General features: G+C 49.4%; 1 protein-coding gene across 1 annotated transcript; it reads left to right on the forward strand.

Moving 5' to 3' along the window:
* The first annotated feature begins 1,094 nt into the window (after window positions 1–1,094).
* LOC123352495 (ficolin-1-like) lies at window positions 1,095–11,502 on the forward strand. The gene is made up of 9 exons (XM_044992696.1): window positions 1,095–1,358; window positions 1,840–1,893; window positions 2,157–2,192; window positions 3,367–3,411; window positions 4,249–4,284; window positions 4,913–5,040; window positions 5,631–5,760; window positions 6,367–6,501; window positions 11,133–11,502. The coding sequence occupies exons 1-9, from the start codon at window positions 1,223–1,225 to the stop codon at window positions 11,378–11,380; spliced, it is 948 nt and encodes a 315-aa protein (XP_044848631.1). The 5' UTR covers window positions 1,095–1,222; the 3' UTR covers window positions 11,381–11,502.
* Window positions 11,503–25,540: the final 14,038 nt, after the last annotated feature.

Raw genomic sequence — 25,540 nt, forward strand, 5'->3', positions numbered from 1 at the left:
CATCTCCTCTGCATATTGGGGCCAAAGCATTTCCAATCTGGCGACTGACCAACCCACACAGGCAGATGACCTAAATTCTGGAAAATTAAATCTCAATCTACAAAGCTCAGAGTGAGCCTATGATTTCAGATCCCTCTGCTTTTTAAAATTCACGTTGACCAAATTAAGATGATTATTTGTAAAATCGCAACTGTTGTGTATCTATCACCACAAATCCACTACACAACTCTTTCCATGTCAACACATTCACACTGAGAATCCAGCAGCATTTGAAGTTCATCATGAAATCCTGGAAATCCTTATGCAAGATTTAGTCAAATTTGTGCAGACATCATTCAGGCAAATGGTCTCTTTGAAGGAAATGTGTCGTTTGCTAAATAAGGATTGAATACAGGCTTTGCCATCTTATGCATAAATTAATATATTATTTCAGAGCAGTATTGCTGTCTCGTTTCATCTCCTTACATTCATGATCATTTTGAAAATCATTTGCTATGTACAGTTTATGCCCAAATGTTCCATATTTGGAGGTAGAGTTCCTATGTCACTGGGAGTATTAACCATGTCCACCCACATTCTGTTTCCCTCAAAAATTTCCACATCAATAGAGCTCAGTGGAGTTAACAGGCATGTCCCTATTTTTCTCCAGTGATGTCCCTATAAATAATTTTAAATCTCACAATGTGTATAATATAGAGAGGGGACTGTTAGGTTAAAAACATATTTAGTTCTTTAAAATGTATTTCCTGAGCTTCTAAGAGCAACTGTTTTTAAAATTATTTTACTTTTGCACAATTTCTTCACTGAATGGCAGCTATTTGTTCTTCCTCTGCGTTTCATTCCACTTTTTTTTCTGTGTAGTTAATTTCGTTAAAAGATTCTCATGAACTGACACAAGCTGCAAGGATTGGGTTGCAAACATTGCAGAGGGATGTGTACATCAAAATGAACTTTGCAATGATTTCTTTTAAATACAAATATTTAATCATTTCTTTTTAACTTTTGTTTTCACAATAACTTAAAACAAAGACTAATAGTAATAACCCCCAACTTTTCATATTAGGGCATTGTCTCTGAAATGCTTAAAACTGAAGAAAATGTTGGATTTGTCACTAATAGAGAAAAGAAAACCAAGGAACTATCTAGGCTTTCATTTGCTGGGGTTCTCCCTCTGGATTTCTGCAGAATGTTTCAGATCCTGAGAACCTAACAATCATTGATTATGGGTTCATTTCTTTCCCCAGACGTGAGCTTAGAGGGTTTCAACAGTACCGATAAACTCTCCATTCTCCAAGGCTGCCCTGGAATTCCAGGTGCCACAGGACCCAGAGGAGATTCAGGAAATCCAGGAACGCGAGGTACGTTCTCAGGCACTGAATGGGAACCAGGGATGGCTGGGTACTGAGGTAAATGGGAATTACTTTGGAGATTCTCCTCAACCCTGATATGAGGAAACTCACATGGCATCTCCCGTATCCTGTGGCAAGGGATTGGAGATGCAGAATAAGCAAGCTCTGAAATATTGTCCATTCCCTTTGGGTTGTCAGCTATAATGGTCCTTTACCTCCCAGAGATTATCTGAGGCACATTTCATTGATCTGTTCTCACCTGGCCGCAAGATGTGCTTGTCCCTTTGACTTCAATGGGCCTCCATGCAAGAGTCCATGCTAGGGGATCCTGATGTGAGATCAGGGACTCAGCAAGCCAGATGCGGAGACATTATGTGAATTTCGACACAGATGGGTTATTGTAATTCCAGGTTGGGGTGGTGGGTGGAGATTATGTACTCAATATTTGTGCTACCTTGGAAACTATTCAGTCAGTTTTCTGTGTTTGCAGGACAACGGGGATCTCGGGGGATCCCTGGAAAGGCGGGACTAACTGGCTCAAAAGGTAAAGTAACAAAGGGCAGAGAACTGTGTTTTCCTACAGGTGACCTAAGAACAGTAAATAAGTTTTTAATCAAATATCAATTAGAGCTAGTTATAAAACACCAATTCCTCTAATATCTGGGCTCGAAAAACCACCATAGCTTCCCTTCACTCTATATTTGACAATAAAGGATTTATTATTGCAAAAGAACTTCAGTTCTGATCCACTGTCAAGATCTCGGTATCTGTGATCAGTCTTTACTATCTTATTTTTTGTTCAATCAGGAGAAAGAGGTCCTGCTGGCGCCCCTGGAGTGAAAGGTGAGAGACCTCAGATGATTCTTCTCACTGCAGAGCCCTTTTTGGTTCTATTCATGGCGATAGAGAAACTAGGAGCAACTATCCAGGCTCTCGCCCTGTTTCATTGTACAATTTTTCCTTCCAGATTCTTGCCAAACAAAAAAGCTGAAATGAAATTGGTTCCGGTTAAACAAGAAGTGTCCCCTTTTTGTTTTTGTTTAATAGACAAATGACAAAACAAAACGTTGTTCTGAAATGAGGAGTTGGAGCATTTCAAACTTGTGAATAAAATATTAGCCTGAAAAATTTCACCCAGCTCTAATTATAATGTCTGATATGCCACGAGTCCTATGCAGCGACAGGAAATAGATCTCAACTGCAGTGGAGACGTAGCCGAAGCCTATTTCATGTCAGCCAATGCAAAAGACAAGATGAGATAAATGCAGTACTACCAGCCCCAAATCTCTGAAAAATTTCAGTCAGGTTCATCAAAAATCAGGAGACTGGTTTTAGAATCATGAGATTATGTAAAAATAATAGATGTGGTCAGGGGCGGCTCTAGGAATCCAGCCGCCCCAAGCACGGTGGCATGCCACTGGGGGCGTGCTGCCGGTCACCGGTCCCGCGGCTCCGGGGGACCTCTTGCAGGCATGCCTGCGGGAGGTCCGCTGGTCCCGCGGCTCCGGTGGACCTCCCGCAGGCATGACTGCGGAAGGTCTGCCAGAGCCGCCTGCCGCCCTGCCGGCAAAATGCCGCCCCAAGCGCGCGCTTGGCACGCTGGGGTCTGGAGTCGGCCCTGGATGTGGTGTTCTTTTTATTTGCCTTTTTGAGTATTTAGGGTGCACTGGGGTCACATTTTGAGGCTTTTGCCGTAGCTTTGAGGGTTAGAAGCTTACCTTTTTTTTGAGGCTGATGGCTGTAATTATGTCATATGCACTTGACCCCAGGAGCTTGGGCTTTAAGGAAAAGAATAATTATCATGAGAGTCATGACAAAATCATGAGAGCTGGCAACATACATCACTTAAGTCCCACAAAACGCCAACTTTAACAGATTGTGCAGAGTTTAGGTGGTGCATAGACCTTGAACTAGCCCCTCCACACAATTAAACCCAAGCGATTGTTGTAGTGAGATGTTGAATTATGTAGCTGAGCTACAGGCAAAACAAGGATTTTATTCTGAGTTCTTTTTTTAGGAGATAAAGGAGCCCTGGGAGCTACGGGAGCCCCTGGAACAGCTGGTGAGACCCTCTGCACTCGCCTTTGTACTGAGCACGTCCTTTCAGTTTTATTTTGCAGCACTAACAATTAAGTGGCTTAGAAAACTTGAATAGTTACCATGTCCACCCCATGTCCACAATATCTATATCAATCCTCCTGTAAGTTTTGGACTCTACAAAAAGAGAAATAGCCCCACCTACAAACACAGGTGCCCATCCATGTGTTGTAATGTCTGGAACAACGCTAGCCAGATGACTTTTGGTATGAGAGAGAATAGTAGAAATGTAAGTGAAATCTGTAGATCTGGATGTGTATCCTAGAGAAGGCTTCTTTCTCCTATCCCTCCTTATATTTCATACATACTGGGAGTGGGGAGTATGAACCACAAGAAATGGATCCTATTTATATGTCCCGTTAGAGGAATGACCCCTTTTCTACCAGTACTTTATTTAACTGATATTCTGCCATTGTCATTTGGAATTTTTTTTTTAAATATTGAGTCATATTCACAACTAGTGTAAGCATATGCAGCTCCCCTGACTCGGTGGGCATTGCTTCTAGTTATTGACCAGCAATTAATTTAGTCTATTAAGGACCAATTCTTAGCCGTGCAAGTAGGAGCCTCATGAGAAGGTTACAAAATAGTGTTGGCTACATAATGAGAGCTGTCTCGCTGTAGATGTGTGTGAATCCATTAGCATTTGGTTTTCACAATTAAAAGCCTGTCTAGAGCATTTTCAAGATAACTAATACTTTGCTATCCCAGCTGCTACTGTTGGCCAATTACATAGTTTAAAAGACAGTAAAACATTTTCTGGTTCCATTTCACTTTCTATTGTGTTTCTTTTCATGACCAGTGGAGGAAGACCTGGAAGACATACGGTGTAAGAAAGGTGAGTGTTTCTTATAACCACTAAATGTCATCTCATTCCATCCAGAGACCCAAACATGAAAACCCACTAGAGATAGACAAATTGCAAAAAAATACATCTGTGATTTACCATATTTGCTGTTCTCAAACTATCCGCAAAGAGACTTGGATCTTTTAAAATGAAGGTGTTTGCTGTTAGCAATTGGCCAGTGAATCTTTCTCCCTCAGCTGATGGGTTCACTTGCAAACAGGTTGAGCTGGTCTCACACAGAACTCAGAGGGTTGGGCAGGTGGTTGTGTCTTTTCCTCTTGAAAACAAACTTCATACAACCACACTGGCACATTGGAGTTTAAATAATTTGGTTTGCTAACTACAGAGAGCATGCCAAGCCTAGATGGGTACATACGCTGATGTCGTGGTAGGTTTCCAAAGATAGAACACAAAGGGACCACAAACTATTGAAAGGGATACTACCCAATTCCCAAACACTACGGTGGGGAGGAGAGGAGATGGTGGCTCAAAGATTGTTTTCCAGTTACCTAAATCTGCAATTGATCTGACCCTCAGTGCAACAGAAAGCAGCCTGTGAATCCCTGTACAAGGAGAGTTATACAACCAATTTACATATTTCAATTTCTCTTTCAACCAGGAGCAAAGAACTGCAAGGAACTGCTAGCCAGAGGGAACATCATGAGCGGCTGGTACACCATCTACCCCCATGACTGTAATGCCATGACCGTGCTGTGTGACATGGAGACAGATGGTGGAGGATGGATTGTAAGAACTGAGCATAATGAAACTCATTGGATATTTTTTCATGAACAACAAACAGTTGAGAGGAGAGAGCGTTCTAGGGAGCTGAGATGAGGGGTTTGAACCCTGTATGTACCTCACAAACCTTCCAATTTATTATTCTGCTTATTTATATCCCAGTCGTGCCTAGAGAATGTGATGAAGATCAGGGTCCCATTGTGCTGAGTGCTGAACACACACACTGAGAGACAGCCCCTGTCCCTTACAGCTCAGTCTCCAAAGACAAGGCAGAGAAACGGCCAGACAGAAAGCAGAGGTGATGTGACTTGCCCAAATGGCAGAACTCGGTATAGAACCCATGTCTCCTGATTGCCAGACCAGTGCTATAGATTTCAGACCATGTGATCCTTTAATCTAGTGCAGTTGCTGCCAAGATTCAATATGATCCTGTGGGACAAGCCTCCATCCGTGACAGTCACCTGAGGCTGAAATAGATCTGACCCCATTAAATCTCATCCAGTGATTTACAGTCTCAGAGTTTCTGGCCTCCTGTTCAACGTAGGATGGAAACCAATGTGGGATTTCCCAGCTAAGAACCTCCTGTTTCCCTGCAGGTGTTCCAGAGACGGGTGGATGGTTCTGTGGATTTTTACCGTGACTGGAATTCATACAAAAGGGGTTTTGGCAGCCAGCTGTCAGAATTCTGGCTGGGGAACGACAATATCCACCTGTTATCATCCCTTGGTAAAGACATCACTGATGCATTCTTTTCCTTACAGCAACCTTCTCCACCAGGGTTTGTTCCCACATTTTAGCCATGTATACAGGGTATAAAGTTGTATTATCGGTAGAGGTAACCCGTCCGCTCCAGACACCCCTTCCTGTTCCTTACAGCCCAGTCCTGCCACACAAAGCTATTGAAACCAAGAATGCTGTGGTAGCTGGGCTGGCTCCAGTCATGATTCATGGAGCAGCATTTGGTCTTTTGGTGGTTCGCCCACAGTACAGCAATAAGGGATGTTACAGCGTGGATGAGGTCATAGATTCTGAACTACCTTAGCAAAGCATAACACGGAGCAGGTTTTTAATAGGGAGGTTAGGTTGGTGGGCAGAAATTGAATTGATAAAGGTCGATATGAAGATATTGGTTTGATGCGAGAATCAGTGGGTGAGATTCTATGATGTGTGTAATGCAGGAAATTTAAACTAGATGATCATAATGGTCCCAGCATAATAGAGCCTGATTCGTGTTTAGAGTCTTCAGGGGCTTCTGCAATAAAAACAATCAATAATAGTAATAAAAACTAATGGAAGGTGCTGAACATTTTGCTTTCAAATTGTTTTCTATAGGTCCCCAGGAGCTTCGCATCGATCTCAGAGATTTTGACAACAACTATGAATTTGCTTCCTTCTCGTCATTCAGAGTTGCAGGAGAGACTTCGAATTACACACTGTTCACTGGACCCTTTGTTAATGGCACTGCAGGTAGATTCTCAGCTCATCCTTTTCCCTTTGTGGCAGATGGAAAAATGGAAAGCAAAAGTGATGCAGAGTATTCTATGGCAGAAGCAAAAGGCAATGTAATCTGTGGAAGTGATGTGTCAGGAAACACCAGTTATTCTCCTGCTGAACTATTAAAGGAAAAACACAAGGTTTAGTGACAACAAAACATATAGTATAATATGGATATCCTGCCTAGAGGAGGTCTGAAAGCAGAATAATGAGCCGAGGTAGGCACAGCTACTGCCGGTTGCTTTCCTAAGTTAGATCTTAATGCCCCATAGAAATAGCTGAATTAAACTACATAGGCACATCAGGATTGGTACAAGTCATTGAGTGGTTACATATGCCCCATTTCATGCAAACTATGCATCCAGATCCCCGCATACCAGAGACAGAAATAGTTTGTGCCATGCAGAGTCTTCTACACATCACCGCAGGATTGCTTAGGCAGACCCCCAAGGCAACTAGGGAGAAGGGCTTTTATCTAGGTTTAAAAGGGGCAGGGGACAAAAGCCAACAGCTAAGCATAAAAAAGGGCCACCTTAACAGAGGGCCAGATTTTTGGGGGGCGGGGACATGTAGGGTCAGAGGAGGAAGAAGAGAGTAACCAGTAGAGGCATATCTCAGATACCGATACATAAATGCAAGGCAGATGGGGAATAAACAGGAAGAGCTGGAAGGATTAGTACAATAGTAAATTTGCTACTTAAGTGGCATCACCGAAACTTGGTGGGATGAGTCTCATTACTGGACTATTGGTATAGTGGGGTACAGCTTGTTTAGGAGGGACAGGCAAGGTAAATGGGAGGAGGTGTTGAATTATACACCCAGGGTAAATACACTTGTTCTCTGCTCCAGGAGGAGGCGAGAGGCAGACCAACTGACAGTCTCTGAGGAAAGAAAAAAAGCATAATAAATAGACGTGATCTCTTGATACAGGTGTACTATAGTAATGAGGGACTTTAACTACCCAGATGTTTGTTGGAAAAGTAATAAAGAAAAACAAAAAACTTCTGATAAGCCCTTGGAATGTAATGGGGACACCATGTTGTTGAGGAAGTAACCAGGGGGACCAGCCATTTTAGACTTAATTCTGATCAACAAGGAGGAATTGGGAGCGAATCTGAAGGCAGAAGACAATTTGGGTGAAAGTGATCATGAAATCACAGATTTCTTTATTCTAAGGAAAGGAAGGAGTGGAAGCATGGACAAACTGTTAAGGAGAAGTACAAAAGAGTAGCATATCCATGTAGAGACAAAATCAAAAAGATTAAGGCACAAAATAAGTTACACCTAAGAAGGAACAGAAAAATCCATAGGAAGGGGTTCTTTACACATATTAGCAGTAAGAGAAAGATGAAAGCAAGTGTAGTTCCTTACTTAACAGGAATGGAGAGCTAGTAACTGATGACATCAAGAAGGCTTGGGTGTTTCATGACTAGTGTGTTTCAATCTTCACTCAAAAGGTTACTGGTGATGACATACTCAACACACTATTAACAACAAGCCCAAATAATGGGGGGAAAAGTTAAACAATATTTAGATAAGTTAGATATATTCAAGTTGGGAGGGCCTGGCAAAACTCATCCTAAGGGAATAAAATAGCTAGCTGAAACAATCTCAGAACCATTAATAATTATCTGGAGAACTCCTGGAGGATGGGTGAGGTCCCAGAGCACTGGAGAAGGGCAAACATAGTACCTAGCTTTAAAAAGAGAAACAAACAGGACCTGGGGAACTTTAAGCCAGTCAGCCTAACTTTGATACCTGGAAAAATACTCACTCAAATTATTAAACAATGAAGTTGTAAACACCTAGAGGACAGTAGGCTTAATTAGCAATATCCACCATGGAGTTCTCATGAACAAATCATGTCAACCCTGCCTAATTTCCTTCTTTGACAGGGTTATTGGCTTAGTGGATAAGGGGAAAGCAGTAGACATGATATATTTTGATTTTAGTAAGACTTTTGACAAAAATCCCACATGGCATTCTCAATAAGCAAACTAGGGAAATGCAGTTTGGGTGCAATTACTATAAGGTGGGTACACAATTGGTTGAAAGACTGTGCTCAAAGAGTAGTTATCAATGGTAAGCTGGGAGTGTGTATCTAATGGAGTTCTGCAGGGGTCAGTCCTGAGTCTGGTAGTAGTCAATATTTTCATTAACGAGTTGGATAATTGAGTGGAGCATATGCTTATAAATCTGCAGATGGCACGAAGCTGGGAGGGTTTGTAAGCACTTTGGAGGACAGGATTAAAATGCAAAATGACCTTGGCAAATTGGAGAACTGATCTGAATTCAGCAAGATGAAATCCAGCAAAGACAAATGCAAGTGATTCACTTAAGAAAGACTAATCAAATGCACAACTTCAGAATGGGGAATAACTGGCTTGGTGGTAGTACTGCTGAAAAAGAATTGGGGTTTAGAGTGGATCGCAAATTGAATATGAGTCAACAATGTGATGTAGTTTCACAAAAAGCTAATATCATTCTGGGTGTGTTTACAAGACTGTGGCATGTAAGGAACAGTAGATACTTGTCCTGGTCTACTCAGCAGAGGTGAGGCCTCACAGAGAGAACAGTGTCCAATTCTGGGCACCACACTTTAGGAATGATGTGGACAAACCTGAAGACAGTTCTGAAGAGAGCAAGAAAAATGATAAAAGCTTTAGAAAACCTGACCTATGAGGAAAAGTTAAAAAAAACTGGTGGGTGGGGGTAGGGGGAATCTGGTAACAGTCTTCAAATATGTTAAGGACTGTTATAAAGAGATATACCTATCTCATAGAACTGGAAGGGACCTTGAAAGGTCATTGAGTCCAGTCCCGTGCCTTCACTAGCAGGACCCAAGACAATTATGATCAATGTTCATTGAAGGTAGGACAAGAAGTGACCAGCTTAATCTGTGATAAGGAGATCTAGGTTAGATATTAGAATTACATTTCTAAGTATAAGGGTTGTTAAGCTCTGGAACAGACTTCTAACAGAGGTTGTGAAATCTGCATCAATGGAAGCTTTAAAGAACAGGTTAAGCAAACACCTGGCAGGGATGCTCTAGATTTACTTGGTGCTGCCTCAGCCTAGAGGGTTGCACTTGATGACTGCTCAAGGTCCCTTCCAGAGAGACATTTCTGTGATTCTATGATCCTGAATCTACAGCAGGCTCCAGGCTAAGCTATTAGGTTAGGAGCACATTGGGCTCACGTTACACCATCACAATGGTGGAAACTGATTTCAGGATGCCCAAGGACTGAGCACATTGTCGGCAATGAGTTACTCTGGATTTATAGTGGTGTAACTGAGATGAGACTATCATTTTTTGGCATCCTTTCATCTACAAGAGATGGTGGGACTTGCAGCCTATGATATAGATGGTTTGCAATGTCTCATGTCACTGAATAGTCCAATACAAGATTTGCATGATCTTTGGTAGTTTTTGCAAATGTATCTATCTTGGTTGGGAGCTGCTTGCTTCCTATGGGCTCTTTTCTCTTCAAGCTGTAGGAGCCAGCTTCTGTCATGGACTTTGAAACCCTGATGGAAACAGTGGTGCCAATTGTTACAATCACTTGCTAAGATTCCTCATAGGTCAGGATTAACTCCAATTCTTTCATATCTTGTTTGCTTGTCTTTATAGCGAAGCTTGGGACGTCCTGTTGTTCTTGTTCCCTCTGATAGCTCCCCTTATAGCATGTCCTTGGGTATGCGTCCATCTTCCAACCTACTCATATGGCCCAGCCAGTGCAGTCATCTTTGCTTGTCATACTTGGTAAATTTGCCCTTCGAAGAACCTTTGCATTGGTGACTTTATCTTCCCATTTGGTGTTGAGTATGCAGCGTAAACAGCCTAAGTGGAAACTGTTTAACCTTTTCTCCTGATGAGCATAAGTTGTCCATGTTTCCCCACCATACATGAGAGTGCTGAGGAAGCAGGTTTGATACATTAGCATTTTGGTCTTGATGGTCAGCTGTGAGTTGTTCCATGCTCTTTTAGTTAGTCTGCTGAAGGAGGTGGCAGACTTTCCAATGGAAACATTTCGTTTTTCATCCAGTGAGAGGTTTGTGGTCACTGTAGAACCTAAATAGCTGAACTTTTTGGACGACATCTAGCTGGTTGGCATTTAAGGTGATTGAAGGATCTTCTGAACCCTCCTGTCCTAATACAACCATTTTATTGATGCTGATGGTGAGAGCAAATGCCTGACAGGTACTTTAAAGGCTGTCCATGAGTTCTTAATAGATCTTCATTGTGGGGTCTGAGGGAAGCATCATCAGCGAATAGAAGTTCCCTGATTAGCACCTTTTTGACTTTGGTCTTTGACATAAGTCATGACAGGCTGAAGAGTTTCCTATGTGATCTTGTGTAGAGATACAGTCAGAATATGGCCTGATGAAAAATGTCCCTCTCTGGAAAAAGAACTGCAGTCTCTCTCCGGACCCCAGGGAGATTTCTGCTGCCTGGGAAAGGGAGAAATTTAGAAACCCCACTCCAGAACCACCAGGCTGTGAGAACTGAACTGTAAAAATGTAAAAAATAAACAGTAAGAGATTATCTCACCCACCTTGTGTCTGTAAAAACATGTAATAAATAAACCCAATTGTTTCCACAGGGGATTCCTTAACTAACCACAACGGCATGATGTTTTCAACCCACGACCAGGACAATGACATATCTGAGATTAACTGTGCTGTAGCCTATAAAGGGGCCTGGTGGTACCGAGGATGTCATTCGGCCAACCTGAACGGATTATATCTGAAAGGAGCCCATGAAAGCTATGCTGATGGGGTGAACTGGCAGACAGGCAAAGGGTACTCGTATTCCTACAAGAGGGCAGAGATGAAAATGAGGCCCGTGTAGCTAATCAGGGAGGCAATTGTAATAATTATACTTAGCTCTTATAAAGCAATTATAGGCCTGTCATAATGAACATTAATCTGCAGATGACAATAAAGATCTTTTCTTTATCCACCCGCCACCAGGGGGCAGACATCATCGTACACACTTATCCAGCGCAGGGCACAAGGACTAGAGCTGGTAAAAAAAACCATAAGAATAGTTTTGTGGGGAAAAGATTGAATTTTAAAGTGGTTTGCAGTTCAAACCACTTGATTCGCTTGATTCCATTCCCAGAAGCACCACAGACAGCTCCTACCGCTGCCATGCAATTCTTCCTGTGGTGTTAGTGACTCACTACCCTCAGATGCTGCCTCTGCCTCTGGAGAACCTTCCCCTCTGTCAATAAAGCAAAGGCTGCTCAATGAGTTCATGTCTCAGATTTGTTTGTACACACAAGCCAGTTCAATAGCATTAAAGCCCAAATGTGCCTGGCCCTGCGTTGTGAACACTGTGGGCAGAGTGCACCCTGGGCAGCGGGCACATTATTGGTCTGGCTCCCCTGGGGAGTACAAGAGAGGGGTGCTCCCTCTGCCAGCAGTGCTGTGGCTGCAGAAGGGGCATGTCTAAATAGGGTGATGGTGCAAACAGAAGAGCACTGAGACGATCTCAGGCTAAACCTGCACTAGAAAGTCCCATCGCTCAGCCCATGCCTGCTTGTGCCTTGTGAGGCAGAACAGGCCACAATCTCCCCTCTTTGTGCTGGTATGAGTCCCAGTGGAAGATTTAACAACCAGCAAGTCCCACCCACTCCCCCATCTCCCTCTCCCTGTGCTGGGGCAGAGGAACAAAAAGATGGGCCTCAGTGCACTCTGCCCATCAATTCTGAAGCACTTAGAGGAGAAGGAAGTGATCAGGAACAGTCAGCATGGATTCACCAAGGGCAAGTGATGCCTGACTAACCTAATTGCCTTCTATGAGGAGATAACTGGCTCTGTGGATGAGGGGAAAGCAGTAGATGTGTTATTCCTTGACTTTAGCAAAGCTTTTGATACGGTCTCCCACAGTATTCTTGCCAGCAAGTTCAAGAAGTATGGGCTGGATGAATGGACTATAGGATGGATAGAAAGCTGGCTACATCGTCGGGCTCAAGGGGTAGTGATCGATGGCTCCATGTTTAGTTGGTAGCCGGTTTCAGGTGGAGTGCCCCAAGGGTTGGTCCTTTGGCCGGTTTTGTTCAATATTTTCATTAACGATCTGGAGGACGGCGTGGACTGCACCCTCAGCAAGTTTGCAGATTACACTAAACTGGGAGGAGTGGTAGATACGCTGGAGGGTAGGGATAGGATACAGAGGGACCTAGACAAATTAGAGGGCTGGGCCAAAAGAAACCTGATGAGGTTCAACAAGGACAACTGCAGAGTCCTGCACTTAGGATGGAAGAATCCCAAACATAGCTACAGACTAGAGACCGAGTGGCTAGGCAGCAGTTCTGCAGAAAAGGACCTAGGGGTTACAGTGGATGAGAAGCTGGATATGAGTCAACAGTGTGCCCTTGTTGCCAAGAAGGCTAACGGCATTTTGGGCTGTATAAGTAGGGGCATTGCCAGCAGCTCAAGGGACATGATCATTCCCTTCTATTTGACATTGGTGAGGCCTCATCTGGCGTACTGTGTCCAGTTTTGGGCCCCACACTACAAGAAGGACGTGGAAAAATTGGAAAGAGTCCAGTGGAGGGTAACAAAAATGATTAGGGGGCTGGAGCACATGACTTATGAGGAGGGGCTGAGGGAACTGGGATTGTTTAATCTGCAGAAGGGAAGTATGAGGGGGGATTTGATAGCTGCTTTCAACTACCTGAAAGGGAGTTCCAAAGAGGATGGATCTAGACTGTTCTCAGTGGTACCTGATGGCAGAACAAGGAGCAATGGTCTCAAGTTGCAGTGGGGGAGGTTTAGGTTGGATATTAGGAAAAGCTTTTTCACTAGGAGGGTGGTGAAGCATTGGAATGGGTTCCCTAGGGAGGTGGTGGAATCTCCTTCCTTAGAGGTTTTTAAGGTCAGGCTCGACAGAGCCCTGGCTGGGATGATTTAGTTGGGGATTGGTCCTGCTTTGAGCAGTGGGTTGGACTAGATACCTCCTGAGGTCCCTTCCAACCCTGATATTCTATGATTCTATTTTATGATTCTAAGTCCCACGTTCTCACTTCCCTCACTCACCCCCTCCCATCGCTGCCTCTGCACCTCCTGCTCTGCTCCCACCTGGTTCCATGCCCTGCACCAGCACTGCTGCTGCAAAAACCATCACCACTGCTCTTCCCAAAGCCAGACCTGCTGCCGCGGGTATCAGAGCCGCAAACCACAGCTGCTGCTGCCAGCAGAGTTGGAGTCGGAGCTTCTAGGAGGCAGCGGGAGGGGAGGGAAATGAAGGCTCTGCCATGTGCGGTCCCATTCACCAGAGTGCACGGCAGAGCCATCCTTTTGGAGTCCCCCCTCCTTGGGCAAACTCAAATGTGGGCTGTGGGTCTCAGGATGGCTCGTCCTAGGAGTTCCAGCCGCCATGCTTTCCCCGCCCCATATTATCTCTGGGGTGAGGATGGGGGATGGGAGGCTCTGTCCTCCCACTGTGCCTCCCCCTGGCATGTTCAGTCACTCTCCCTGGCAGCCAGGCCGGGTGGAGAGCGGGATGGAACCACTTCTCACGCCGGCTGAAGCCGGCCGCTCCAGGTCGCTATTCCCTGCAGCACAGCAGCTGCCTGAGAGAGCTTGGCTGGGCAGGTAGCAGCAGCGGCGGGTTCCCCCCTGCCTGGGCCCTGCTGCCAGGGACAGGTGCCAAGCATGCCGGGTGGGCAGGCGCAGCAGGAGGACAGGGCCCCTCTCCCCCATCACTCGGCAGGCCAGGCGGGGGAGGGGGGCACTTGGCCTCACATGAGCCCCCTACATATCGACGCTGCTCCCAGGGGACCCAGAGCCACCTGCCCTGCAAGGCCTTTGAAAACTCCACAGCGTCTGGGCATGCCCAGCGATGGCTGCTGCGAGTAGACGTTTCCTTTCCCATCCTGCAGGGGGTCGCAGCCCCTGGGTATGCGCCAGTGCCGGCGGAGCTGCTGGTGGGATGTGTTGTGTCTAGAGCCTTCACATGCAGTGGGACACTGAGAGGCATGTGTCTGCCTGCTGCGGCCTCTCCCCAGCCCCACTCCAGCTTTGCTTAGCTCTGCTAGCTTCTGCACGGAAAATCAACTTTTTTTTTTTTTTTTTTTTTTTTTTAGGATTTCCCCCCCACAATCAAGGATAAATTAAGAGGCACAAAAATACACTTCGTTTAGGCCTACGCTGCCGGCTTAGTTATTCTCATTCTGGATGGGGTCTGAAAATGAAAGCCATAAATAAAAAGACGGGTCTGATTTTAGAGAACAAAAAGAAAAAGTGATGTTTTGTTATTTCAAACGGCCTCCAAAGCTCCTAAGAAGCAGAAACTCTCATTTTGTAAACTGCCTGATCAATCCCTGGAGTCTAAAGTAGAAATGTGAGAGCTGCATCTCAATTCAGGGCATATGAATCTGTCATTGTGGAAAGGTTTAAGTCAGGAAAACCATTTGTGCAATACCACACAAGTTGCTGCTGTGGTAGTAGCTGTTATGTCCAGGGAAACTTTGCTTGAAACTAGCACACCAGAAGACCAGATGAGCTACAAACCAACAAAGTGAGAGATCCCATAAATGATCTTACAATCAAATAAAACCCAAAGACCCTGAAGATGAGGGGTTCTCAACCTTTTTCTTTCTGAGCCCCCGCCCGCATGCTTTGAAAACTCCATGGCCCACCTGTACCACAACAATTGTTTTTCTCCATATAAAATCTATGGCTGACATTAAGGGGTAGGAAGCAAGGCAATTGCCCGGGGGCCCACACCAAGGGAGGCACCACAAAACGAAGTTGCTCAGGATTCAGTTTCAGCTCCAGCGGCTGGAGCTCAGGGCCCCGGACTGCAGTCCTGCACAGTGAGGCTCCAGCCTTCTGCCCTGGGCCCTAGCGAGTCTAACACCAGCCATGTTGGCGGAACCCCCAAAACCAGCTCGCAGCCCCCCAGGGGCCCAGCCAGACCCCTGGTTGAGAACCACGGCTGTAGATGATCTTGAAAGGAGCAAAACCTAAGATCTTATCGATGAGTAAGTCAGTAATGAAGCAGGCCAAAGGAATCTTCCTGTTAAAATAGGTTTGACAGTCCCAACTGACAAAACGCACTTTCAAGATTCAGTTTTATCAATGAAAGTGAGATGCCAAATGGCTAGTTTCATGTTTTTTCTACAAACCTCCATTCTTCATGGCAGGAAGGGAACCTGCCTTAGCCCCGCTGCACACCGCTGACCGGGAGCCTCCTGAGGTAAGCGGGGTTAGGTGGCTCCGCGCGCTTCCCCCTCCACACACTGCTCCCAGAAGCAGCCAGCATATCCCTGCGGCCCCTGGGGAGGGAAGGGGGAGCTCCCACGAGGGCAGGGCTCCACGCTGCCTCAAAGCAGGGCAGGGCCTGTACAGAACGGAGCTCATAGAATCAAAGCAACAAATACCATATCTCTGATTATTTTTTTCTCGAGCCAATTATTTAAATTTGTTTCCATCAAACCGTGGAACATTATCAGACATGAGAACTGCCCCTGGATCCCTATCCGACTGTGACCTCAGATTAGACGTGGCGACCTGCTGAATTTAAGCATATTACTCAGTGGAGAAAAATAAACTGATCAGGATTCCCTCAGTGTAGTGAGGCGGTGCGGCTCCCCACCGCCCCAGAGGAGGAAGAGCCCATCCGGAGGCTGGAGTAGGCGGAGCTAGGGAGCTCTGAGCCCGCCCCTCAGAAGGTCAGGCAGCGACCCGGAACTATAAAGGCCAGAACTCAAAGCTCAGCAGGAGCCCAGCCGCCAGAGAGAGCAGACATCCCTAGTGGAGCCCGCGACTGGGAAGCTCCCATGGCCCGAAGCGGTCGCCCAGACTGGCCGGACATGCCCTGCACCCGCTATACGGAGGAGTTGCCGGACCTGCCCTGCGCCCGCTATACGGAGGAGTTGCCGGACCTGCCCCGCGCCCGCTATCTGGAGGAGTTGCCGGACCTGCCCCGCGCCCACTATCTGGAGGAGTTGCCGGACCTGCCCCACGCCCACTATCAGGAGGAGTTGCCGGACCTGCCCTGTGCCCGCTACCAGAGGAGTTGCCGGACCTGCCCCGCGCCCGTTACCCGGAGGAGTTGCCGGACCTGCCGACCAACTCCTGCCCCGACGAACCCATGCTCCTGGATCCCCCAGGGACCAACACCAGGACCCAGATAGGGCCTCAGAGGGAATGTGGAAGTAGCCCAGGGGCAGCCGATCCCAGTCTGGCTGCAGCACTACCAGAGCCCATGTCGGTGTGTTGCGGCCAGGAACCCCACTGACTAAGCAGCGGGTCTTCTGCTGCTGCTAGGGCCCCGGGCTGGGACGCAGTGGAGTGAGAGGGCCTGCGTCCCCCCTGCCACCCAACTCCTGGGTGGCATCTCCCCCTCCCCCTGGCCTGAGGAGGCTGGATCCTGTTGTTACTGCTCAGCCCTGCCTGAGGGCCTGAGCCCCCTGACTCAGCGTTGGCTGCCCCGCCCTGACCTAGGGCTGGACTAACCGCATTTCGGCCAGCTACAGCAAGGGCTACCGAGGGAGACCCCCTGGCCAAACTAATTCCCCAGAACTAACGGGGTGTAGTAAGCCGGTGTGGCTCCCCACCGCCCCGGAGAGGGTTGAGCCCCGGTGAACTCTTGTATACGTGGTACCAGAAGTGGGGATTTGATCCCTTGACCCCTGTGAGAAGGGGCCGGAGGGGGAGAGCCACCCCCAGAGAACCATGGAGATGGAGCGACTGTTTAAGCTGCTGATGGAGAGTCCAGAGTGGCAGCAGGCCGCCCAACTCCAGCAGCAGAAGCAGCTCATTCAGCAGGTCGGAGCCCAGCTGCAACAGCTGGTGACAGCATTATCACACACCGTAGACCCGCAGCCAGGGGACGGGCTTCATCACCACGCCCGGCCGCCCCAGTGCGACTAACCAAGATGGGTCCCAACGATGACCCCCGAGACATTCTTGGTAACGTTCGAACGGGTGGCACTGGTTGCTGGGTGGCCCCAGGACCAATGGGCCACCCTTTTGGCCCCATACCTAACAGGGACTGCCCAGACGGCATCCCGGGGCTGGGAATGGAAGAGGCAGGGGATTACAGCCGGGTAAAGGCCGCAATCCTGGATGCCTAAGATGTCAGCCCAGAGAATTTTCAGCAGCGGTTCCGGAGCCAGATGTACCCCACGGGTACCAGACCCCAGCTGGTGGCCCAAGCCCTGAAGGAGGCATGTAAGCAGTGGCTATGGCCCGAGACGAGGACGGCAGAGGAGGTTACATAGCAAATCATCCTGGAACAGTTTGTGCACATCCTCCCGTCCCGAGGATGGGCCTGGGTGCTCCGCCAGCAGCCGGCGACATTAGCTGCGGCCATCACGCTGATGGAGGACTTTCCCGCGGCCGAAATGCACGTGGGGCCCGCCTTTCCAACTCAAACCCCCAGACCCAAACGCCCTAATGCTGAAAGAAAAGGGGATGCCCCGACCAGGCCACGGAGCCTTGGCTGCGGGCAGGAGGCCTGCCCTGGACCTCGGCTCAGATGTACGGAATCTTCCCCTTGGCCTGGACCGGTGTCCCCCGTGCCGAGTGTCACGAGGGTCCACTGGAGTCCCCCTAGGAGTCCAAGGGGAGCCCCCTCCTGGGGTGGTCGCTCTGAACTTGGACCCTGTTTCCGTTGTGGGAAATCAGGACACTTGCAGCGGGACTGCACGGAAATGGACTGCAGCTTCAGGCAGGTCTGTGCAGGGGACACCAGGGCTCGGCTACCACAGGCTCCCAAAATCACGGTCCCGGTAGTGGTTGGGGAGCATGCCACCCAGGCTTTGATCGACTCTGGCTGCGGCCAGACACTGATTCGCCAGGCTTTGGGACCCCGGGCGGACCCCCACCTGGGAACAATTCACCTGCAATGCATCCATGGGGATGTCCGGCCTTACCCTAGTGCTTTGGTCCCGTTAACAGTGGCTGGTGTCACCCGACGAATTGTTTTTCGCTTAGCCCCTCGACTGGCGTACCCGGGTGATCCTGGGGCGGGACTGGCCCGCCTTTGAGGAGGTCCTCCAGTCGACCCGGAGCTGGAGGGGGAGTGCCAGGAGGCCCTACCGGAAGAGGAGTGCGGGACCCCAGGAACCAAAGCAGGGTCTAAAGAAACTGATAATCTTCTGCTGGGACCCGCAGTCGAACCCCTCCTCCATACTGATTTTTGCCATGACCAGAGAGCTAACCCTACCCTTAGCCGGGCCTATGAACAGCTAGTGGCAGTTGATGGGACCATCATTGACCCCCAGCGCGCAACCCAGTGGCCCCACTTCGAACTATGCTGGGACTGCCTTTACCGGATCGACCGTGACCCCTGCACGAAGGAACCCCAAACACAGCTGCTGGTACCGCGGTGTCACCGGCGAACTGTGATGAAGCTGGCGCATGACATCCCAGCTGCCGGGCATCTGGGCCATGAGAAGACCCTCGCCCGGATTTTGACATGGTTCTTCTGGCCCGGCGTTCACCAGGAGGTGAGGAACTATTGTAGCTCCTGCCTGGAGTGCCAGTTAGCCGCTCCCCCGCGAGTGCCCAGGGCACCCCTTGTCCCCATGCCTATAATAGAGACGCCTTTTGAACGAGTGGCCATGGACCTGGTGGGCCCACTCCCCAAAAGTGCTTCAGGGTTCCAGTATGTCCTGGTCATCGTTGACTACGCCACCCGTTTCCCCGAGGCACCCGTTTCCCATTCCATTGCGGAGCACCACTGCCCAGACCATCGCCGGAGAACTGGTGAAGGTCTTTGCTAGGGTGGGCCTGCCCTGAGAACTCTTAACAGATCAAGGCACCAATTTCACCTCCAGGTTGTTACAGCAGGTCTGCGAGCTCCTGGGGGTTAAACAATTACGCGCCTCCGTCTACCACCCACAGACGGACGAGCTGGTGGAACGATTCAACTGGACCCTCAAGGAGATGCTGCGGAAGTTTCCCCTGGAGGAGTTACGCCGGTGGGACCAGTTGCTCCCTCCCCTGCTGCTAGCCATCCGTGAGGTACCTCAGTCATCAACCAAGTTTTCCCCATTGAGCTGTTGTATGGGCGCCGTCCGTGGGGCCTGTTGGACTTAATGCGGGAAACTTGGGAGCAATCCCCCTCTCCAACCCAGGGGCTCCTGAAGTATGTCTTCCAGCTGCAGGAGTACTTTGCTCAGGCTGGGGCCCTGGCTCGTGGAAACTTAAAGGCTGCCCAGGACAGGCAGGAACAACCTTATAACCAGGAGCTGCAGGTGCGTGACTTTGAACCCAGAGATCGGGTCCTGTTCCTCCTGCCCTCGAGCGAGTTGAAGCTACTGGCCCGTTGGCAGGGACCCTACGAGGTAGCTCGGGAGGTTGGGCCCGTCACTTACGAGATCCACCAACCCGACCGGCGCAAGAAGACCCAGCGATACCACGTGAAGCTGCTGAAATCATGGCAGGAGCGGGAGGGCCTGTTAATTAACCCTTACTCGCCAGAGCCTGAATTGGGTCCCCGCGCGCCCCAGACAGAGGACCCCGCTGCTCCTCTGCTTGGCGACACTCTTATGGAAGAGCAGCGCAAGCAGGCCAAATGTCTCCTGCAGGCTTTCCAAGGAAGCTTCACGGCCCTACCTGGATACATGACCCTGGTCTATCACTCTATCCAGACCGAGCCAGGGAAAGTAATCCGGGAAATGACCAGGCCACTGCCGTACCAGATGCGACAAGAGGCGGAGGAAGAGGTACAGGCCATGCTGGCCTTAGGAGTCATCGAGCCGTCTCAGAGTGAGTGACGTAGCCCAGTGGTCTTGGTACCCAAGCCCGACGGCACCCGCCGGTTTTGTATAGAATTCCGGCGGGTGTATGCCATCTCACGGTTCGACGCCTATCCTATGCCCCGTGTGGACGAGCTGCTTGGCTGCCTTGGGGAGGCACGGCTCATCACCACCCTCTACCTCAGTAAAGGGTACTGGCAGATCCCGCTCGATGACCCCTCTAAGGAAAAGATGGCGTTCGCCACTCCGACGGGACTCTACCAGTTTACGCGAATGCCTTTTGGCCTCCATGGGGCCCCGGCGACTTTCCAGCAGCTAATGGATCGCCTACTACGGCCCCATCGAGACTATGCGGCAGCTTATCTGGATGATGTCATGGTCTATAGCCGCCACTGGGAAGAACACCTGGAACAGGTAGCAGCGGTCCTGAGGTCCCTGCGGCAGGCAGGACTGACAGCCAACCCAAAAAAGTGCCGCATCGGATGGCAGGAGACCACGTACCTAGGATACACTATTGGGGGAGGATGAGTGAACCCCTCGTCGGGAAAGTGCAAGCCTTGGCAGCCTGCCCAATGCCCACCACGAAACGCCATGTCCGACAGTTCCTGGGGCTCATCGGGAACAATCGGCGGTTCATCCCCCAGTTTGCTTCCATCGCAGTGCCCTTAACAGGACTGTTGATGAAGAATAGTCCTTGGCAGGTGCGGTGATCCCCAGACTGTGAAAATGCCTTCCAGACACTCCAGACGTGTCTCTGCCAGGAGCCGGTCCTATACAGCCCGGACTTCCGCCGGGGGTTCATCTTGCAGACGGATGCCTCAGAGGTGGGGCTGGGGGCCGTCCTGTCCCAAGAAGTTGATGGAGAGGACCATCCGGTTCTATACCTCAGCCGTAAATTATTTTCCTGGGAGAAGAACTGCGCCATGGTTGAGAAAGAAGCACTGGCCATAAAGTGGGCCTGTGACGCCCTACCCTACTATCTCCTTGGGGCTCCGTTCACGCTAGTCACGGACCATGCCCCCCTCCGATGGTTGATGAAAATGAAAAATAACAATGACCGATTACTGCGATGGTATCTGGCCTTACAGCCCTATGCGTTCACCATCCAGCATAGGGCTGGCAAGGAGCATGTGAACGCAGACTTCCTGTCCTGCTTCGGAGGGATGGAAGAGCTTGGCCCCGAAGAGTGGGAGCCAGACTTGAGGGGGAGGTGTGTGTAGTGAGGCGGTGCGGCTCCCCACTGCCCCGGAGGAGGAAGAGCCCATCTGGAGGCCAGAGTGAGCGGAGCTAGGGAGCTCTGAGCCCACCCCTCAGAGGGTCAGGCGGCGACCCGGAACTATAAAGGCCGGGCCTCGGCGCTCAGTAGGAGCCCAGCCGCTGGAGAGAGCAGATGTCCCTAGTGGAGCCCGCGACTGGGAAGCTCCCATGGCTCGAGGCAGTTGCCCAGAATGGCCGGGCCTGCACCTGCTATCCGGAGGAGTTACCGGACCTACCCTGTGCCCGTTATCCCGAGGAGTTGCCGAGCCTGCCGACCAACCCCTGCCCCGACGAACCCATGCTCCTGGATCCCCCAGAGGCCAACACCAGGACCCAGTTAGGGCCCGAGGGGGAGCGTGGAAGTAGCCCGGGGGCAGCCGATCCCAGTCTGACTGCAGCACTACCAGAGCCCATGTCGGTATGTTGTGGCCAGGATCCCCACTGACTAAGCAGCGGGTCTTCTGCTGCTGCTAGGGCCCCGGGCTGGGACGCAGTGGAGTGGGAGGGCCTGCGTCCCCCCTGCCACCCAACTCCTGGGTGGCATCTCCCCCTCCCCCTGGCCTGAGGAGGCTGGAGCCTGTTGTTACTGCTCAGCCCTGCCTGAGGGCCTGAGCCCCCTGACTCAGCGTTTGCTGCCCCGCCCTGACCTAGGGCCGGGCTAACCGCATTTCGGCCGGCTACAGCAAGGGCTACCGAGGGGAGACCCCCTGGCCAGACTAATTTCCCAGAACTAACAGGGTGTAGTGAGCCGGTGTGGCTCCCCACCGCCCCGGAGAGGGTCGAGCCCCGGCGAACTCTTGTCACTCAGTAATGGTGAGTGAACAGGAAAGAGCCCAGCACCGAATCCCCATCCTGCAATGGGCTGAGGGAAATGTGGTGTACAGATGACCCACTCCCTAGTGCCGCTTTCGGGTGCTTAAGTCCTTCTGATCAAGGAACAGCCTGTGGATAGTGTGAGACCAGTGGTGGCCCCTGGCATTCCGGGACCGGGTCTTCTTGGAGTCAGGTTGCTTGGGAATGCAGCCCAAAGCAGGTGGTAAACTCCATCTAAGGCTAAATACTGGCACAAGACTGATAGTCAAGAAGTACCATAAGGGAAAGTTGAAAAGAACTTTGAAGAGAGAGTTCAGAGGGCATGAAACTGTTAAGAGGTAAATGGGTGGGGTCCACGCAGTCTGCCCGGAGGATTCAACCTGGCAGGTTCAGGCAGCTGACCCGGGACAACAGATCCCCCTTCTCTCCAGCGGGTGTCAGAAGGGAAGAGCTGCTTGGACGGCCCTGTCCCAGTCGGGCACATTTCCACCAAGACGGTGTGCTGTGACCAGCTCTGGGTCGGCTGGGAAAGCCTGGTGGGCAAGTGGCTCGCTGCTTCATGGCAGGGAGTGTTACAGCCACCAGGCAGCAGTTCTTGCTGCATCCCGGGGTGTCATAAACAGATAGTTAAGGGTTAAGGTCTCTTTTACCTGTAAAGGGTTAACAAGCTCAGTAACCTGACGGACACCTGACCAGAGGACCAATCAGGGGACAAGATAATTTCAAATCTCTGTGGAGGGAAGTCTTTGTCTGTGTTCTTTGTTTGGGGTTTTGTTCTCTCTTTGGATCTAAGAGGGGCCAGACGTATTTCCAGGCTCTCCAAGTTCCGTGAAGTATTTTCTTCTATTTAGTATAGTGAGTATTAGAAAGGCGGTTTAGTCTTATAATTAATTTCTACATTTGCAATTGTGTGTTTGCTGGAGAAATATCTTTATTTTTATTTGCTGTTACTTTGATTATTCTGAGAAAGGAGTGGGGGGAGGAAGTCTCTCGAAGTTTATAAGCTAGACCCTGTATATTTTTCAGCCTGGTGTTACAGAGATCGTGTACTTTCTTTTTTTTCTTTTAATAAAATCTTTTCTTTTTAGAACCTGATTGATTTCTTCCCTTGTTTGGAATCTCAGAGGAAGAGGAGGAGGGAGGGGGAAGGTGAGTCCCTCTTTGTTTTGATTCAAGGAGTTTGAATCAAGGTGATCTCTCCCGACGGCTAAGGGAGGGGGAGGTGGGGGGGATGGATGATTTCCCTTTGTGTTAAGATCCAAGGAAGTTGGGATCTGTGTTCCCCGGGGAAAGTTTGGGAGAACAGGGAGTGTGCTAGACACTGGAATTTCTAGCTGGTGGCAGCTTTACCAGATCTAAACTAGGATTTAAGTTTAGAGGAGTCCATGCAGGTCCCCATCTTGTGGATGCTAAAGTTTAAAGTGGGGAATAAACCTATGACTCGGGGCCAAGGGAGCTGACCGCTGCTGCACTTTCCCCCATGCTCTTTCATGGATGCAAAACCTGGGTGATCTATTGACAGCAACTCAAGAGTCTGGAGAGGTACCACCAATGACGCCTCCGGAAGATCCTTCACATCAAGTGAGAAGATCACTGCGTTAACACCAGCATCCTCACTGAAGCCAATGAGAATAACAATCCACCATCAACAGGGGCGGCTCTAGGAATTTGGCTGCCCCAAGCACGGCGGCATGCCGCAGGGGGTGCGTTGCCGGTCACCGGTCCCACGACTTTGGTGGAGCATCCGCAGGCATGCCTGCGGGAGGTCCACCGGAGCCGCGGGACCACTGAACCCTCCGCAGTCATGCCTGCAGGAGGTCCACCGGAGCCGCGGGACCACCGAACCCTCCGCAGTCATGCCTGCGGGAGGTCCGCTGGTCCCGCGGCTCCGGTGGACCTCCCGTAGGCATGAGTGCAGAAGGTCCGCCGGAGCCGCCTGCCGCCCTGCCGGCAAAATGCTGCCACAAGCGCGCACTTGGCGCGCTGGGGTCTGGAGCCGGCCCTGACCATCAAAACATTGTTTTTACCAGCATAGGTAACTAAATCCATGACAATTTCATACCATGCTCTTAACTGTTCATTGTGTAAAAACCTGGGATCTTTTTTCTTTTTCGTTGGTATTTTTGACACATTTAACACATTTTAACAGTTTTGTCTCTGATTGTTCATTTGTGGCCAATACAGTCTTTCTCTGGCTCTGTATTTACCTTTTGCTATACCCAAGTACCCTTCCTGTATACTAGTGAGCATGTCAGCTTGTAACATCTTAGGTACTACTCTCCTATTTCCTCTAAACAACATGCCATCAATAACAGATCGTTCTGCTTTAAACTGTAAATAGGGACATGGTATATAATGTCCTGGCCACCCTGTAGTAACAGCCTTAATACCCTCTGTAAAGTCTCACCATTAGCTGTAGCCCGAGAAAATTCTTTCCACTTCCTGTCTGGACAATTCTTTTTTTATCCGTCTGATGTGCACTGTCTGACTCCACCCCCGTTTCTATTACAGTTTTATCAAATGTTCTGGATAATGTGTCCCTTACTTTCTCTCCCACGTGCACTCTTTGTATCAGCCCAAGGGCTGGGCATGTTTTTAAATCCAATGTACATGTTTTATTCCCTTGCATCTCAAAGTCCAACAATTCTGTTTGATCTTTTACTGTCACTGCTAGTACACATGTAGGAATGAGTTTTCCCCCATTATAAGCTTTCAGTTTGACCTGTTGCTCACCATGTTCCCTGAGTTTTTTCCAACCTTTTAAAAGTAGTACCTGAAACAACATTCGCCTGAGCATCAGTGCACAATTTGTAGGTTATATGAGTCCCATTGGTGTCTAAGGAAATTGCCCGTTCATCTCTTCCTTCCTCTTCAGATACAGCTCCCTAGATAGAACTCCTGAGACGTTGCCTGTGCTCTCTTTCTGGATTACTTGCATAAGCATACAGGCTTCGCTTCCTCTTCCGCAGTTGCTGAACGTGGTTGCAGACTTTGGCACAATGATTGTATTTCTTACAAATACAGTAATTCCTCACTGAAAGTCGTCCCGATTAACATTGTTACGTTGATGATCAATTAGGGAACATGCTCCTTTAAAGTTGTGCAATGCTCCACTATTACGTTGTTTGGCTGCCTGCTTTCTCCACAGCTGTCAGCATCCCTATGCTGCCCCCTTCCCCCCAGGGCCTCCCACCTACCGGCAGACTCCGCAGATCAGC

This window comes from Mauremys mutica, chromosome 18, assembly GCF_020497125.1.
Source record: "Mauremys mutica isolate MM-2020 ecotype Southern chromosome 18, ASM2049712v1, whole genome shotgun sequence".
Classification (NCBI taxonomy): domain Eukaryota; kingdom Metazoa; phylum Chordata; order Testudines; family Geoemydidae; genus Mauremys; species Mauremys mutica.

Excerpts from the sequence above, each read along its gene's own strand:
- LOC123352495 (XM_044992696.1), top strand. The coding sequence starts at position 1,223 with ATGGGTTCATTTCTTTCCCCAGACGTGAGCTTAGAGGGTTTCAACAGT. Across the intron at positions 1,894-2,156 it reads GGGACTAACTGGCTCAAAAG|GAGAAAGAGGTCCTGCTGGC; the intron begins GTAAAGTAACAA and ends TTGTTCAATCAG. Across the intron at positions 6,502-11,132 it reads CTTTGTTAATGGCACTGCAG|GGGATTCCTTAACTAACCAC; the intron begins GTAGATTCTCAG and ends TTGTTTCCACAG.